A 13,484-nucleotide genomic window follows, 5' to 3' on the forward strand; every position below is an offset into this window, starting at 1 on the left:
CTCAACACTTTAGAGCCGCCCGAGTAGCACAGGATTGAATGAGGCTTTTGGGTATCAAGGAAGGTGCTGCCCTGCACTTCGCTCACTATCCATCGCTTGCTGCTCGATTGCATGGCAAAAAATGATCTGTTTTGACTAGTTTTTGGGTCATTTTTACATGTCGCGGTGATTGCAGTGAGTGGCATAAAATGTCAGTCATCTCAGTACTATGAACCCCCGGTGGCACAGGGTTGAATGGGGCTCTCAGGTATTATGGAAGGCTCTACCCTGTGCTTCGCTCATTGTCCATTGCTCGTCACTCACTCACGCGACTAAGAATGATTTATTTTGACCTGTTTTTGGATCATTTTCCCATGCCGTGATGAGTGGTGCAAAATATCAACAATCTCGATACCCTAGAACCCTTTGGGTGGCACAAGGTTGGATGGGGCTCTCAGGTATCTGGGAAGGTGTTACCCTGCGCTTCGCTACATCAAACCTAGTTTACCATCAATTGATTCTTTCAGTAGTTATATCCATGACAAATACTTGGATTTTGTATCAAAGTCTCCTTTTCACTAGCTGCAACATGATTATATGATACTAAATTCTTAGAAATGAAGCAATTACGTTGTTATCCTTTTGTTGGATATAGTATCATTTATCGAATATTAATCAGCATAAAAGAAAACTCAATTGTAATGATGATAAATCATACCTTTATATAAAGAATAAATATTATTTCATAATTTTAAACATATACATATGAATAACTAAATAAATATATAAAAATAATAATTAGATTATTATTTATCACATGCAAAATTTTATCAATATATTATATGAGAAAACTATAAAAGAAAATTATAATTTATAGTTTTAAAATTTTCATATGGAACCTTATACCAATCAACCCATTTTAATTGGATAGATTCATAATTGAACTATCTAAATTGGGCTCATAGATTTGGGTTAACTATTCGCCCAATTAGGTCTATCAAAATTAAAGTTGATCAAAATAAAAAATTAAATAAGATTCGACTTTTTTCGAATTCGATCAAAACTTGATTAATCAAATTTAAATCTAGTCAAGTAGTCAAAATACAATCATGATTAAGTTCGATCAAAATATTTAAATAGATCAAATTAATCAATTTTATAATAGAGAACATAAATAAAAAAATTTCTTTCTAAAGGATAAAATTATAATTTTTCGTAGGACACAAATTAGAAAATAAAATTTAAGGACACAAATTAGAATTATTTATTTTTGAGGGATAAACATATCTTTTTAATTAAAAAAAGCCTAACTACTCACTACCCCTATCGCGTTACTCCTCACACACGAGTCTTGTTGGTGGTGCACCAATTGTTCGTCGCATGCATGCCACTCGTGGTGGTATGACTCTTCTCATGCAGTCGATCAACGACCTCACTGGTCGCGATGCCATGCTGTCGTGTCCTACCACCATGTTCCTCATCGATGGAACACCTCCATGGTGTACTACTTGACCAAGTATTACCAAGGGATTGTACCATCGCGTGACCTTGCACACGCATCGATCAGCAACCCCCATGGTTGTTGCAGCGTGCGACTACGCCCATGTGTCACTCGTGTAGCCGATAGGTACCGTAATCTTTGGGGTCGATCGTAGCTAGCAAATGCTACCATAGTAGCTTTACTATAGTTATTACACGCAACAGCATTGCTGTAGCCGCCGCACGTTATTGACAACGATTGAGCAAGCGACCACTAGAGGTCATTGCCCTCAATAATACTATCGTCGACAATAAGCTATCGATAGTGATTCAATGATTAAACATGAGGAACCTTGCATCGTCCGTAAGCAAGAGATAAAACAAACTAGAAAAAGAAAGCAGATCGACAACACATAGATCATTCAAATATCGTAAATCAAAACTAGATAACACCCTTTCATAAGCGAATGGTGATAATAAATAGATCTAAAATACTTTTATGATTTAAAGTATTTGATTTTAAAACATACCTCTAATACTAATTATAATCATAAAATCATAATTATGCTATTGTTATATGAAAAACTTTAGTACAATAAATAGAAATCAAATAACAACAGACATGTACCTTTTATGCCATTTAGAAAGTCTTGGTCTGATCTGCAAGCGTATCATCATCGGATCCAAAAGTCGCAATGATACTGATATGCAAGAGAGCTAGACTCCTCCTCTCTTCCTATCATTCACAAGAATGCTCTAAGCAATAGATTATGAATAAAAAAAATTGATAAAAGATATGTAATCTCTCAATAATTGGTTCATGTGACAAGTGGAGACGAGAGAATATCTGTAACCTCTCAATAACGTCACGTATTCCCTAGAATGTCCTATCTATTTATAGACGAGAGCAAAGGGTCTAGGACAAGTAACTAAGAGAGTCTCTCCCATTAAATTCATCTTCTAAGGAATTATATAATAATTAAACTTTTTTTTATTGATCGATAATCATAATCAGAATATAATCATATCTATAATATATTTTTATCTAATTAGATATGCCATATAATTTAATAGGCAAGGCTTTCGATCTTATCAAATGTAGATTGGCGGCAACTACCGTTCAAGGCCAAACATTTTTGATCGAATGTACGACTCTCAATCTTGTTAGACATAGATCAGGCTCTCAACTCTATTAGAGGCTATTAATCTGCAAGGCCAAATTGGATGCGAGGCTCTTGATCTTGTCAGCCACAAAGTCATGCTTGCATCGAAGGCTTTTGATGTTGTTGAAATGGAGATCTCGGTCGAGAGGCAAGCAACCGCCTTTGGAACGGAGGAAGCGTAGCTGAGATTGGATTTAAGATTATTAATGACATCGATGAGAGAGGGGTCGATCGCGTCGATGTGACATTCCACATCGACGCGATGGGCAAGGCAGAAGAGGAGAGTCATCAAACACTTACGACAGATGAGTGGAAACAAAGATGAACACATCCATATAGCACATTCCAAAAAACTATGAGAAAAAATTGCACGTGTGGTGAAATCTGCTCACATTTGTAATGCAGTAACATCTTGATATGCAAACCACTCTTCCATATACATGGCAATCAAATATTACATAGACCAAAACATGTTATAGACCTGCTTATATTGGTCAATAAATATCATATTTTGGTGAAATCTTCTCACATTTGTTAGAAATAATAACTATATCTGTGCAAATCCATATACTTTACAGAGAGAGGAGACATCTTCTGTCATCCAAAAACAAGAGTGGGGCAGAAGAACCACAATGACTCATTTTACATTCTTGATAAGCTCTTGATGATCCCTGACCTTACAGAGATCACGTTCGAGTTTCTTCATCTTTGCTTCTTGCTCCTTAATGATGAGCACAAGCGATCTCACATCCAAAGCTTCAGATAATTCACTTAGGGACTGGGACTGCGAAATTATAAAGATCAACCTTTAGCATTGCGTTAGATGTTCTCCATACAATAATGGAGAGAAGTTTCTTTCTCCCCTTTTCTTTTGTAGCTAAATTCAAGTAGATAAATCGAAAGCACCCGCCGAAACAAAAATGTTCAAATACAAAGAAGTGCTCCAGATTGGCACAGAAATATGTTCCAAGACAAATGAAAATGTTCCTCTTTCTGTGCATTCAGCACCCTAAGTTCACAAAAATTTCTACCCAAACATCAACAAACCTGACGTGCTTCAAATTATTACATCCTTGGCTTTTCTGCAGCAAGCATGAATTTTCTAATATGAACTTACATGCTTCATTTTTTTATATAATATTCCAGAATTGCATTTGTAGTTTGTGTATTTAATATGGATGAGAATCTTTCAAGATCATAGTCTGCCCTAAATATAGTAAATAATATTTTGTCGAATCATCATGAGGTGAAATGACGCGAACAGAATGTTTATGACAATGTTTACCAGTCATGACACACAAATAAAAGGAACAGACTGAATTATTATTATAAAACCAAAGACCAATTCTCAGCAAAATATTCCAAGCAAGGAAGAATATAATGGTTATCAATCCATAAAAAACTCAAAATAGTCAACTCCATATTGGAAATGATATGTACATCACTGCAGCCATCCAAGGCATTCACATAACACAATGAAGAGCACTCTTCAGCAAAACAAAGCAATGCCACAAAGAATTGGCAACCCGAATAAGAAAGCAGAATCCTAAAATAAGTTGCAGAAGTCACCTTATGTATGTTAATCAGATTGGCATCCAGTATCAGCCTTTTGTTAACTATATCCTAAAACATGCAGCATTGGGCTTGTTTATTTGTGGCAATATGGGGTAAATATGAAGCAACCTGAACCAGACTGTCCGAAGTACAAAGAACAGACACAACATGGAAAGCTGATACTGCAGCAACAGAATTTACTACCTCAAACCATTTATGAGAAACCAAAAAATTGCCCTCAGGCACCAACCCAGAATGTTAAGCATCTAAGGAAAATGGACAACTATCTTAACATGGTGATAAGGTTCTATCATAGAAAAACCTGATATACCTTCCTTCGTATTTAATCAATGTGAGAGATCTAGAAATCGGCTGATTGAGACAAAAGAAGGCAGATGGAATGAAATGGGTGGCAAAACTTAAGGCAATGGAGCTAAAGATTCAGATCTAACATGATGCTCTAGAGTTAGGCTTTGATAGTTTGAGAAGTTCAGATCGTGTAAAGTGTGTGAAATTGAATCAGAAGGACTGCATAATTGACCACAAACAAAGTAACTTTAGCTAAAGCTGCACAAAGGAAACCCAAAAAGAGGGAGGCAATTCATTCGTAAGCGTAGCAATAAGATTCAGGAAATTTTTGAAAGTTCATGAGTTATTTCATCAACAAATAGTTAACCATATTATTTGCATGTGCACAATTAAACAACAATTACAACACCAATAACTAGCTCTAATGTCCTGATTATTTACGCCAGCAAAGGGAATGCAGATGATCAAAATGTGAATTAAATATCGCCCATTAATTATGTACGTAAATGATGTTTGTCACGATAAAGTTCATAATACATAATTCATCAAATATCATGTATATCTACATACTAAATATATTTCTATTACGCTGCACTTTTCACAAACTTCCCAAATTAACCAATATTTTTCTGGATCCAAATTATCCAATCTTGCTGACCTGATACCTAATGTCAAGGTTATGTCGATGATTACAAGCTCATAAGCAAAGTAGGCTAACAAATCCTTCAAGCAAGTAGAGAAATATCAGAACTGTGTCCTATGCATTAAAGAAATTCCATTTTAAAAAAAAAAGCTTTAATAAGAAAGTGTGGCACTCTGAATCTGTGAGATCATGCTGTTAGCTAAGCGGGCCACCTAAATCTGCCTATGTTTTTGGGAGAAGAAGGAGAATGCTTGTGCCACAAAGGACCTGAAAATACCAAAGGCGCACCAGAGGTATGCTTTAGCCACAATCTACAGAGACTTTGGCTCATGCAAGAGATTGTGCCACTACAGGGATGACTCGGACGAGTAGTGGCAGCCTGCTTAAGCCTAGAAGAAAACAGCTTCAGGATCCCAAGAACTGGCCAGGTGCTGGCCTTTGAGAGTTCATTGACAAATTTTCTACACCACATGTGGTGTTAGCACTATCTGTCGGCTGCATGAAACCACTCAACAAGAAGATAGTTGAAAATAAAATCTTCCATATAGTTTTTCAAAGAATAAACATGGATAGCTAATGGACCCTGAGTGTCTGAATCTCCTTTTCTATTAAATATTGATTCATTAGTATCTTTTTAAGATATTTGTTGGTGATGCAATCGTGATGGCCTTCCTCAATTGTGTAAAGTTAGACTAGCTTCAACAAATGCAAGGTGCTGTTAAGAGATTGAATAGTGAAAGAAAGGCTTTGTCTTCAACAAATGCAAGTTGAATCAGAATATGGAAATAAGCAAGAGATAAGAAATCTAAGAAATTAGATTAACCTTTTCCAATAGTTGCACACGCTGATTTAGTTCTTCCACCGAGGCCCCTTGCTTGTGAACCACTTGGAGGACATTCATCAAATGTGACTGGAGAAATTCTGTGCAGTGCTTCCCAAGATTGCATTGTGGAAAGGCAGATTCACAGCCAACTTGGTAGAAAGGGCAGTTGACAAGCTTCATCGAGCAGACAGTTATGCAGTGTCTATCCATCTCACCCCTCATGATGCTCTCTGAGCACATCTGCTCACACGGGATGACCTTAAAATGACACACTAAGTCATGTTCTTCTGCATGAATAGCAGAAAATTTAGCCTTACATCCAGCATTCGTGCAATTTAATATCCTGAAACCACATTGGCTTCTGTGGTCAGCAAGTTGTTGGGCAGTATCGAACTTCATCGAGCAGTGGAATGTAGAGTTCAAGTCTACATTCCTGAGCAGAATTTCTGCGATGGCTTCTCTCCTCTCCATTGACCAGAACACATTTGTCTCCATTTCCTGCACAAAATCATCAATCTTCTCTTCTCGGCTTTCACTCAACAACCACCCCGAAACACGGCTGAACAAATTCCGTTTCGAACTTGCAAACTCTTCAACAAGAACGGATATGATGTCAATCGGGTGATCAGATAATTCTTCCACCGAATTGATGCCATCACCTCCTTGGACTGCAGCTTCTGCAATGTACATCTGACTTCGTTGTGTGAGATAGTCTACCATCTCCTTCCTCACAATGACAGCAACAGAAGCTGGACCCGTGAACAGACCAGTGGTATTGTCCACACAAGCTGTGGCCAATCCAGGCAGCAGTAGTCGTGCTATCTTTCGCACCAACTCCTTATCGCACTGATCGCAATGAAAGGATGACACACTCTCTTTTACCGGTGGAGGAGCTGATTCTAGCACATCCATTGTTCCTTCTGCCCAAAATTTATGAATCAATATCAATATCAAGTGATTCCTAGTGATGCCAACAAATACATAAATGATTGCCCATGGTCTCACTGTTATTAGCACTACAAGCAATTCATTCGCAAGGGGAAACAGGGTGAAAATTTTCTATTGGTAGCATCAAATACCTCAAACCATACAAATGAAAACTTGGGAGACTCAACAAAAAAAGGTATTACGGTTGGTGGCAACCAACAACAGGCATAATTGGTGGAATCATCATCAAACAATATATAACAATATACTTCTTGGATTAAGTCTGCAGTCATTAGAAAAGCGAAAAAACAGGGGGGTTCAAAAATAATCTTTCAGCATGATGCAAAAGACAAAAAAAGAACTGCGAAGGATGGGCAAAAGTGATGCCTTGACAGAACTACACTAATCAGATCTATCAAAGCTTACAAGAAGAGAAGTTCCACGAATCAATCTCAAAGGGAGACGAAGTAACCTCCTTGGCGCGGAACTTACCCTCACGGATCAAAAATTCCTTTGATTCCGTGAAAAATCCAGATCAAGGGAGAGAACGAAGACGGCCGCAATTAAATGAGCTAAACCCTGCCAATAAACTAAAAAAGGCAATAAGAAAAAAGGAATTGGAGTATGGATGGAGATCTCAGGGGCAGTAGCAGGCGGAGTCGTCTTTCGCTTGGAGACGAAGGAAACACCTCGTATAGTGCGAGGTTGATCGTAGATTAATAGCTATGCGCGGTGCTTCTCTGCGCCGTTGGATGTGATTTCCGACATCAGACGTTGATGACTGTTCGAATTCGACGGTGATGAGGTCTCTACCGCAGACAATCTTTCTGCGACAAAAGTCAACGTTTCTTTCCATAAACTGTTGTAATTAACTTGGGGAAGTCGTCAAAGTCAAACGAGCTGTCCGAACATTTGCTCGGGAAATCTCTTCACGGGGAAATGCCGGCCCAGGGCAGAGAACCGGGCCCACTCTTGTTTGTTGACGTGGAAGATGGTCACTGGATGAGACGCTGGGACGGAACAATGTGGATCGTCGTTGAACGTCGATAGGAAGGCAGAGGGCGGCGAAAGGAGGGAGGCGACCGGATGAGATGAGAAAGGGCTATCGGCACATATGGATTGGTTTTCTTTAGCTCTATCGGCACATAAATTGTCGACTGAATTGGACCTTTTCTTTGTCGCAAAACTCATATTAATATTTTTTTCATAAAAAATGAGTTGAATCTCATTTATCATTTATAATATATATATATATTGGGATAAAAATTAATATTTTTGATTTTTTTATATAAGTCGATACCACTGTAAAAATTTGACGCCAACACATTAAAAATTGCAATTGACAAAGAATAAAATTAATGCAACATACAATGATTAAGGTTATTTATTATATGCACCTTTTGCTCATATTTCTGACATGCATATACCTAAATATATTTTGAACATACCAATCTAAGCGGAGAAAAAAGAAAGAAAGAAAGATCAAATGAAGGAATAAAACGAGACCAAATGAAGTCTGGAGAATTTAACCTGCAGCTCAGCTAAATTCTCATGAGTAAGCATACATATGCTTCATTGTAGCCTCAAAAGTTACCTCTCCCAAAAGAGATCTAATCAAATGATACTACTGGCCTCTTTCGTGAACTCGTCCTCTGCGTGCATGCGAAGCATGCGGCATCTCCATCCGGTCTCTCGTTCGACAAGAAGCTGAGCTCCGTGGCGGCGCAGTGCCACTAATGGCCAGGACCTTTCGGGCTCGGCCCGGACGCCAGCCTCGCCGTCAGGCGTGCAGTCTTCTCCGGCCTCGCCTTCGCATGCGTCGTCGTGTGCACCGAGTGGGACACCGGACGAACCGAGCCCGTGGCCGCTGCTACCCTTCCCCTCCCACCTTCGCCATGGGGTGTTTGCCTCGCGCTGCCTGTCCTCACGGCGACGGCTGCGACAAGAACGATGAGGAAGACGGCTCCTATTCCCCTTGACCTCGGTGTTGGAAGCATCTGGCAGCAGCTATGGACTCGGAAGAACGTAACTTCCAGTGCTAGTGGTTATTAAGCATGCCCCCCTTGATTTCAGCTAATCATGCAGGAATATATCGATCGTACCGCCGGAGAAGCCGGTGGCTCGTCGTTCCGTGCCTGGGAATTAGCAGAGCGAAGGCTGCGGAGTATCTTATTATTGTGGATGGCCGAGGATTTCCGTGTCACAGTAGAAGTCAGCATGTTATTGTAGAAGAACATGGCCCATGGTTCTCATCACACACTGCTCCACAAGAAGTGCTTGGAGAGGTGAGCTCCATGTGAGGATCTGGGCACAAGCTTGCAAGTACCGAGATAAATTACAAGCTTCATAGCTCTTCAGTTGCTGCTTTCATGCAGTGATTCATGCTGAATAAGTATGTGTAAGCAAATTGAGGAATAAATCAATCATAGAATACTTTCTAGTACAATAAGATCGAGCAAGAAAAATGATTGCTTGCTCTCTCACTTACCTGCTGCTTGGGGTTGGAGCTACTACATGATCTTTAACCAGCATATCCGATGGCATCTTTCATCAGAGTATTAACAGTTCTTGCAAGCAGAGGGAAACCCCCCCATGGATTCTGCTCACAGAAGCTAACCTTAATCCGGAGCAATTTCTTGGGTAAGAGATCGCATATGAAGCACACAACTTGCTTTGCGCATGCAATATCTCAGGAGAGTTCTATGTGGGAATAATTATGGAGAATTATCCCAAAATAAAACCAAAAAATAAAAAAGAAATTATCAATATGTAAATCATGCAACAAAGGCTATTTTTTTATATTTGTTTAAGATTTTCTCACACAACAAATAATTTTTTTGATGTATTTTCATTATTATTTTTGGATATATATATATATATATATATATATTAATGCATAAACGATCACATCAGAACATGGGCTTATCGCCTCACTGTTAACGGCACAGATCTGACTATTTCCATCATCGGACGGTCGATGATGATCGATTAATTCTCGAACACCGCCCTCGGACACATGACCGGTGTCCCTCTCGAACTCCGTATCAAAACCCCCAAAACAGGAGGTAGCGGCGGCGAACAACCAGATGGCGACGCTGGCTCTCCTCCGCTTCCCTCCTCCTACCCGATTCGATCGCTTCCGGGCCTCTCCACCGCCGGCCATCCACCTCCGCCTCCGGTCCATGCCAGCGGTCGCGATCCCCTCCCTCCCTGCCCGACGGTCGGTCACTGTCTCTATGGCCCGCACTGCCGTCCCGGCCACGGACCGCCTCATCTCCGCCCTCGCCTACTTCCTCCCTTTCCTTGACTCCCTCCACTACGGTCGATTCCTCTTCGCCCGCGTCCCCGCCGCGGCCGCTGCCGTCGCCCCCATCATTCCCCTCGCCGCCGCCTACCGCTCAGTCCCTTACGCTGCCTTCGTCGCCTTCTTTGCTCTCTACCTCGGCGTCGTCCGCAACCCTAGCCTCAGCCATTTCGTCCGCTTCAACGCCATGCAAGCCGTCGTCCTCGACGTCCTCCTCGCCCTCCCGGCTCTCCTGCAGCGGGTGTTCGGCACCCCGTCGAGGGGGGTAGGGTTCCGGGTCATGGAGATGGGCTACCACGCCATCTTTGCCTTCTCGGTGGCTTGCTTCTTGTACGCCCTCCTCAGCTGCGTCCTCGGGAGGACACCGCACCTGCCGCTTGTGGCGACTGCAGCGGATCGGCAGCTGTGAGTTTGGGGTTTCCTATTAGGGTTTTGTGGCAGCTTTGGAAACCCTAAAGCTCCCTCATTCCTTGAATCAGAAACCCTTCAATTGGTAAGCTTTTTGATATGATTTCAGCAATGTAAGTTTGTAGATGTTATTTTAACTAACAATAGCTTCATCATGCATGTCTTTTTGTTGATGTTAGTGCATTTGTTTCTGTTCGTTGCTTTGTTTACACTGTAGCTGTGAAATGAGACTTAGAATGGATGGAAACTTGCAGTCCAAAATTGAAAGCAGCAGAACAACAAGTGTATTAGTACATAACCTACACTGGCTTTCTGAACCACCTACTAAGCAACAAAAAGAAAAGAAAGATACAAGATGGTGGTCATTGACTTTTGAATTATGCTGTTATGACCTGAGAAGGTTAGAATGGTGATGGTTACAATGAAATGACATTGAAGATTTAAGATGATAGTTCTATTTTTGGATGATTGACATTATTGCATATGACTCGCAAGATTAATCTTAGCTACTTTAAGTGCATTCAAGTGTGCTTCTCTTGGTTTAGAAGTTTGTGGAGGTGTATGGTTCTGAGGGAAGATGAACTAATGTGGCATAATTGTCAGATTTGGTTGTGAATGAATTGTAAAGCGGGATGGTTCAAAGGGAAGATGAACTAATGAGGCATTTAGTTAGAGCCTTGAGGCATGCATAACATAGATTAGATTGTAAAGTGGATGGTTCCGATGGAAGATGAACTAATGAGGCACTTAGTTGCAAACTTGAGGGATGAATGGCGAAAATTTGGATGTAAAGTGGATGGTTCCGAGGGTAGATGAACTAATGAGGCATGAATAATGCAAATGCAGTTTGTATGGGTTGTAAGGTGCAAAATTACAATGTTCATAGTAAATTTGTTCAGCTGCATATTGGTGTAATTGTAACATGAAGATATTGAAGTTTTGCCTTGGCTGTCGGTATCGTTTTGGAAGAAATGGCACAAGTCCTTATACAGATGAACTAACTAACGAGACGTGTAATTAAAGCTTTGAGGCATGGATGGTGCCAATGTCGATCTTGCTTCAAGTGGATGCTTATTGTCAAGTTCCAATATGGGAACTCTAGCCAACCAATTTGTTAAGCCTACGCCACCGGTCTAAAATGCTTAGTAACGAGTTGATGGAAGTAAGTATACCCATCCGTAATGGTCCATATAAATGAATCCAAAATTTGTCTTCCTTCAATGTGGGTGTTAGACTTATGGTGTTATAGATATAATATTGGTGAAAGGACCATAGAATAGGCCTATTGTAGGTGCAGGCAGGATTCTCAGTTGTAGAGCTCTAACTTGTTCCAGAGGCAATGCTATCGGTTGAACTACCTCTTGGTTGAAAAGAAAGAACGCACAAGTATAAAACTGGCCTGTTTTAGTGTTTTTTAAACCGTGTGTGAGATCTCATATTCTTCGTTTTATGTTCTTGTTTCATTCTGATGCTTTTGAGGTCTCACATATGGATTTGGATTTGGATTTGGATTGGCTTATACTAAATATCACCTGACACGAACAGAATGGCAGGCTCGATATAAAAAATCCAACCTCGAACCCATTTCACTAATTAGATTTGATGTCCTCAACTCTGTTATTCGTTGTTAAAGATTTTTGAAATTTTTATAAGACTTTTTATACTGACGATAGTGAAGAAATTTTTTTAGGAGCTTATTATTTAGAGCTTTTTTTTTCACTATTGACAATCTCGTTACTATTCAGAATTTTTTGTAAATTAATAGAATAATACTTTATCATTTATAATCCCTTTAATTTGATTTAACCTTTTTTTTTCTCGTCCCCACATCCTTTGTTGTCGATCATCATGCTCCCTCAACTTGTGATTCGATAATTTGATCTTACTCGTTGTCCCTTTAATATTATCCTTCCAAGAGGAGGAGGAAGTGTAGAGAGAGAAGGAGAAGAAAAAGAAAAGAATATTTATGTTCGTTTAAGAAATGATAAGTTTTGGTATATTAAAAAAAATTTATATGAGATTATAAATAATTATTTATTATGTTTATTATCTTTTATTCCTCGACGTGTCTACTCGCTTGCTTGCTCCTTGCAATTCTACATTTCTTTTCTTTCCGTTATGTTTCTAAAATGTTATCATGTTTTATATTTTTGAGGTAACGTAATTCTTTCAGTTGATCTATCGATGTTATTGATGACCCAATGATCCGACACTTGAACAGGTCGATATCGAATGAGAACTGCTGGTGCCCAAAAGGATATCGTTCTTGATGCGTCTAATTAATGTCTTGGCACGGTTTTGAGGCGTAATAAATGGTTTAATAATCAAAAACTAATTTGATTAAAAAGAGTTCGAGTTGAACCTTTTGTCTTTACCGCTATATATATATATATATATATATATATATATATATATATATATATATATATATATATATATATATATATATATATATATATATATATATATACATTGTATCGTATCGGTGTTTCGAGGTTGGCTCGGTACAGTATGGTATCGTGTACCGAGCGGTATGCCGGGGCGTATCGAGCGATACACCTAATTTAGGTGTAAATTTTTTTAAAAATACATGAAAATAAAAAAAAGTTAGGATAGGGTTTTTAAGTTAGAAATAAATATAGTAATAGCATAAGTTCGAAATTGATCGTTACCGAGTTGTGCTAGGCGGTAACGATCGAAATTTCGATCGTTATTGCCCAATATTACCCTGTATCATTCGATACGGGGTGCTTTTAAACGTTCCGCTCGATACGAGCGGTCTGCGTACTAGTATGCCATTGGATCGGTACGTACCGCTCATACTAGGCGGTATCATTCGAAATTACATACCTTTATATATATATATATATATACTTGATAGTCTCATTTTGGTTA

The 13,484-nt window shown here is 39.4% G+C and overlaps 2 protein-coding genes across 3 annotated transcripts; one reads left to right on the top strand and one right to left on the bottom strand.

Annotated features, from left to right (window-relative positions):
- Nucleotides 1–2,994: 2,994 nt before the first annotated feature.
- Nucleotides 2,995–7,567, bottom strand: LOC135676990 (uncharacterized). 2 transcript variants are annotated; one of them, XM_065188784.1, is made up of 3 exons: nucleotides 7,370–7,567; nucleotides 5,951–6,870; nucleotides 2,995–3,405 (listed from the first exon to the last, which is right to left on the bottom strand). In XM_065188784.1, exons 2-3 carry the CDS (start codon nucleotides 6,860–6,862, stop codon nucleotides 3,259–3,261), a joined length of 1,059 nt encoding a protein of 352 aa, XP_065044856.1. In that variant the 5' UTR covers nucleotides 6,863–6,870; nucleotides 7,370–7,567; the 3' UTR covers nucleotides 2,995–3,258. The 2 variants fall into 2 exon arrangements, with proteins under 2 accessions (XP_065044856.1, XP_065044857.1); XM_065188785.1 differs by having other exon boundaries at nucleotides 7,304–7,567.
- Nucleotides 7,568–9,889: 2,322 nt separating this feature from the next.
- LOC135676991 (protein TIC 20-II, chloroplastic-like) lies at nucleotides 9,890–10,798 on the top strand. The gene has a single exon (XM_065188786.1). It carries the CDS (start codon nucleotides 9,964–9,966, stop codon nucleotides 10,588–10,590), a length of 627 nt encoding a protein of 208 aa, XP_065044858.1. The 5' UTR covers nucleotides 9,890–9,963; the 3' UTR covers nucleotides 10,591–10,798.
- The last annotated feature ends 2,686 nt before the right edge of the window (nucleotides 10,799–13,484 follow it).

The sequence above is a fragment of the Musa acuminata genome, chromosome BXJ1-6 (assembly GCF_036884655.1).
Source record: "Musa acuminata AAA Group cultivar baxijiao chromosome BXJ1-6, Cavendish_Baxijiao_AAA, whole genome shotgun sequence".
NCBI classification, from domain to species: domain Eukaryota; kingdom Viridiplantae; phylum Streptophyta; class Magnoliopsida; order Zingiberales; family Musaceae; genus Musa; species Musa acuminata.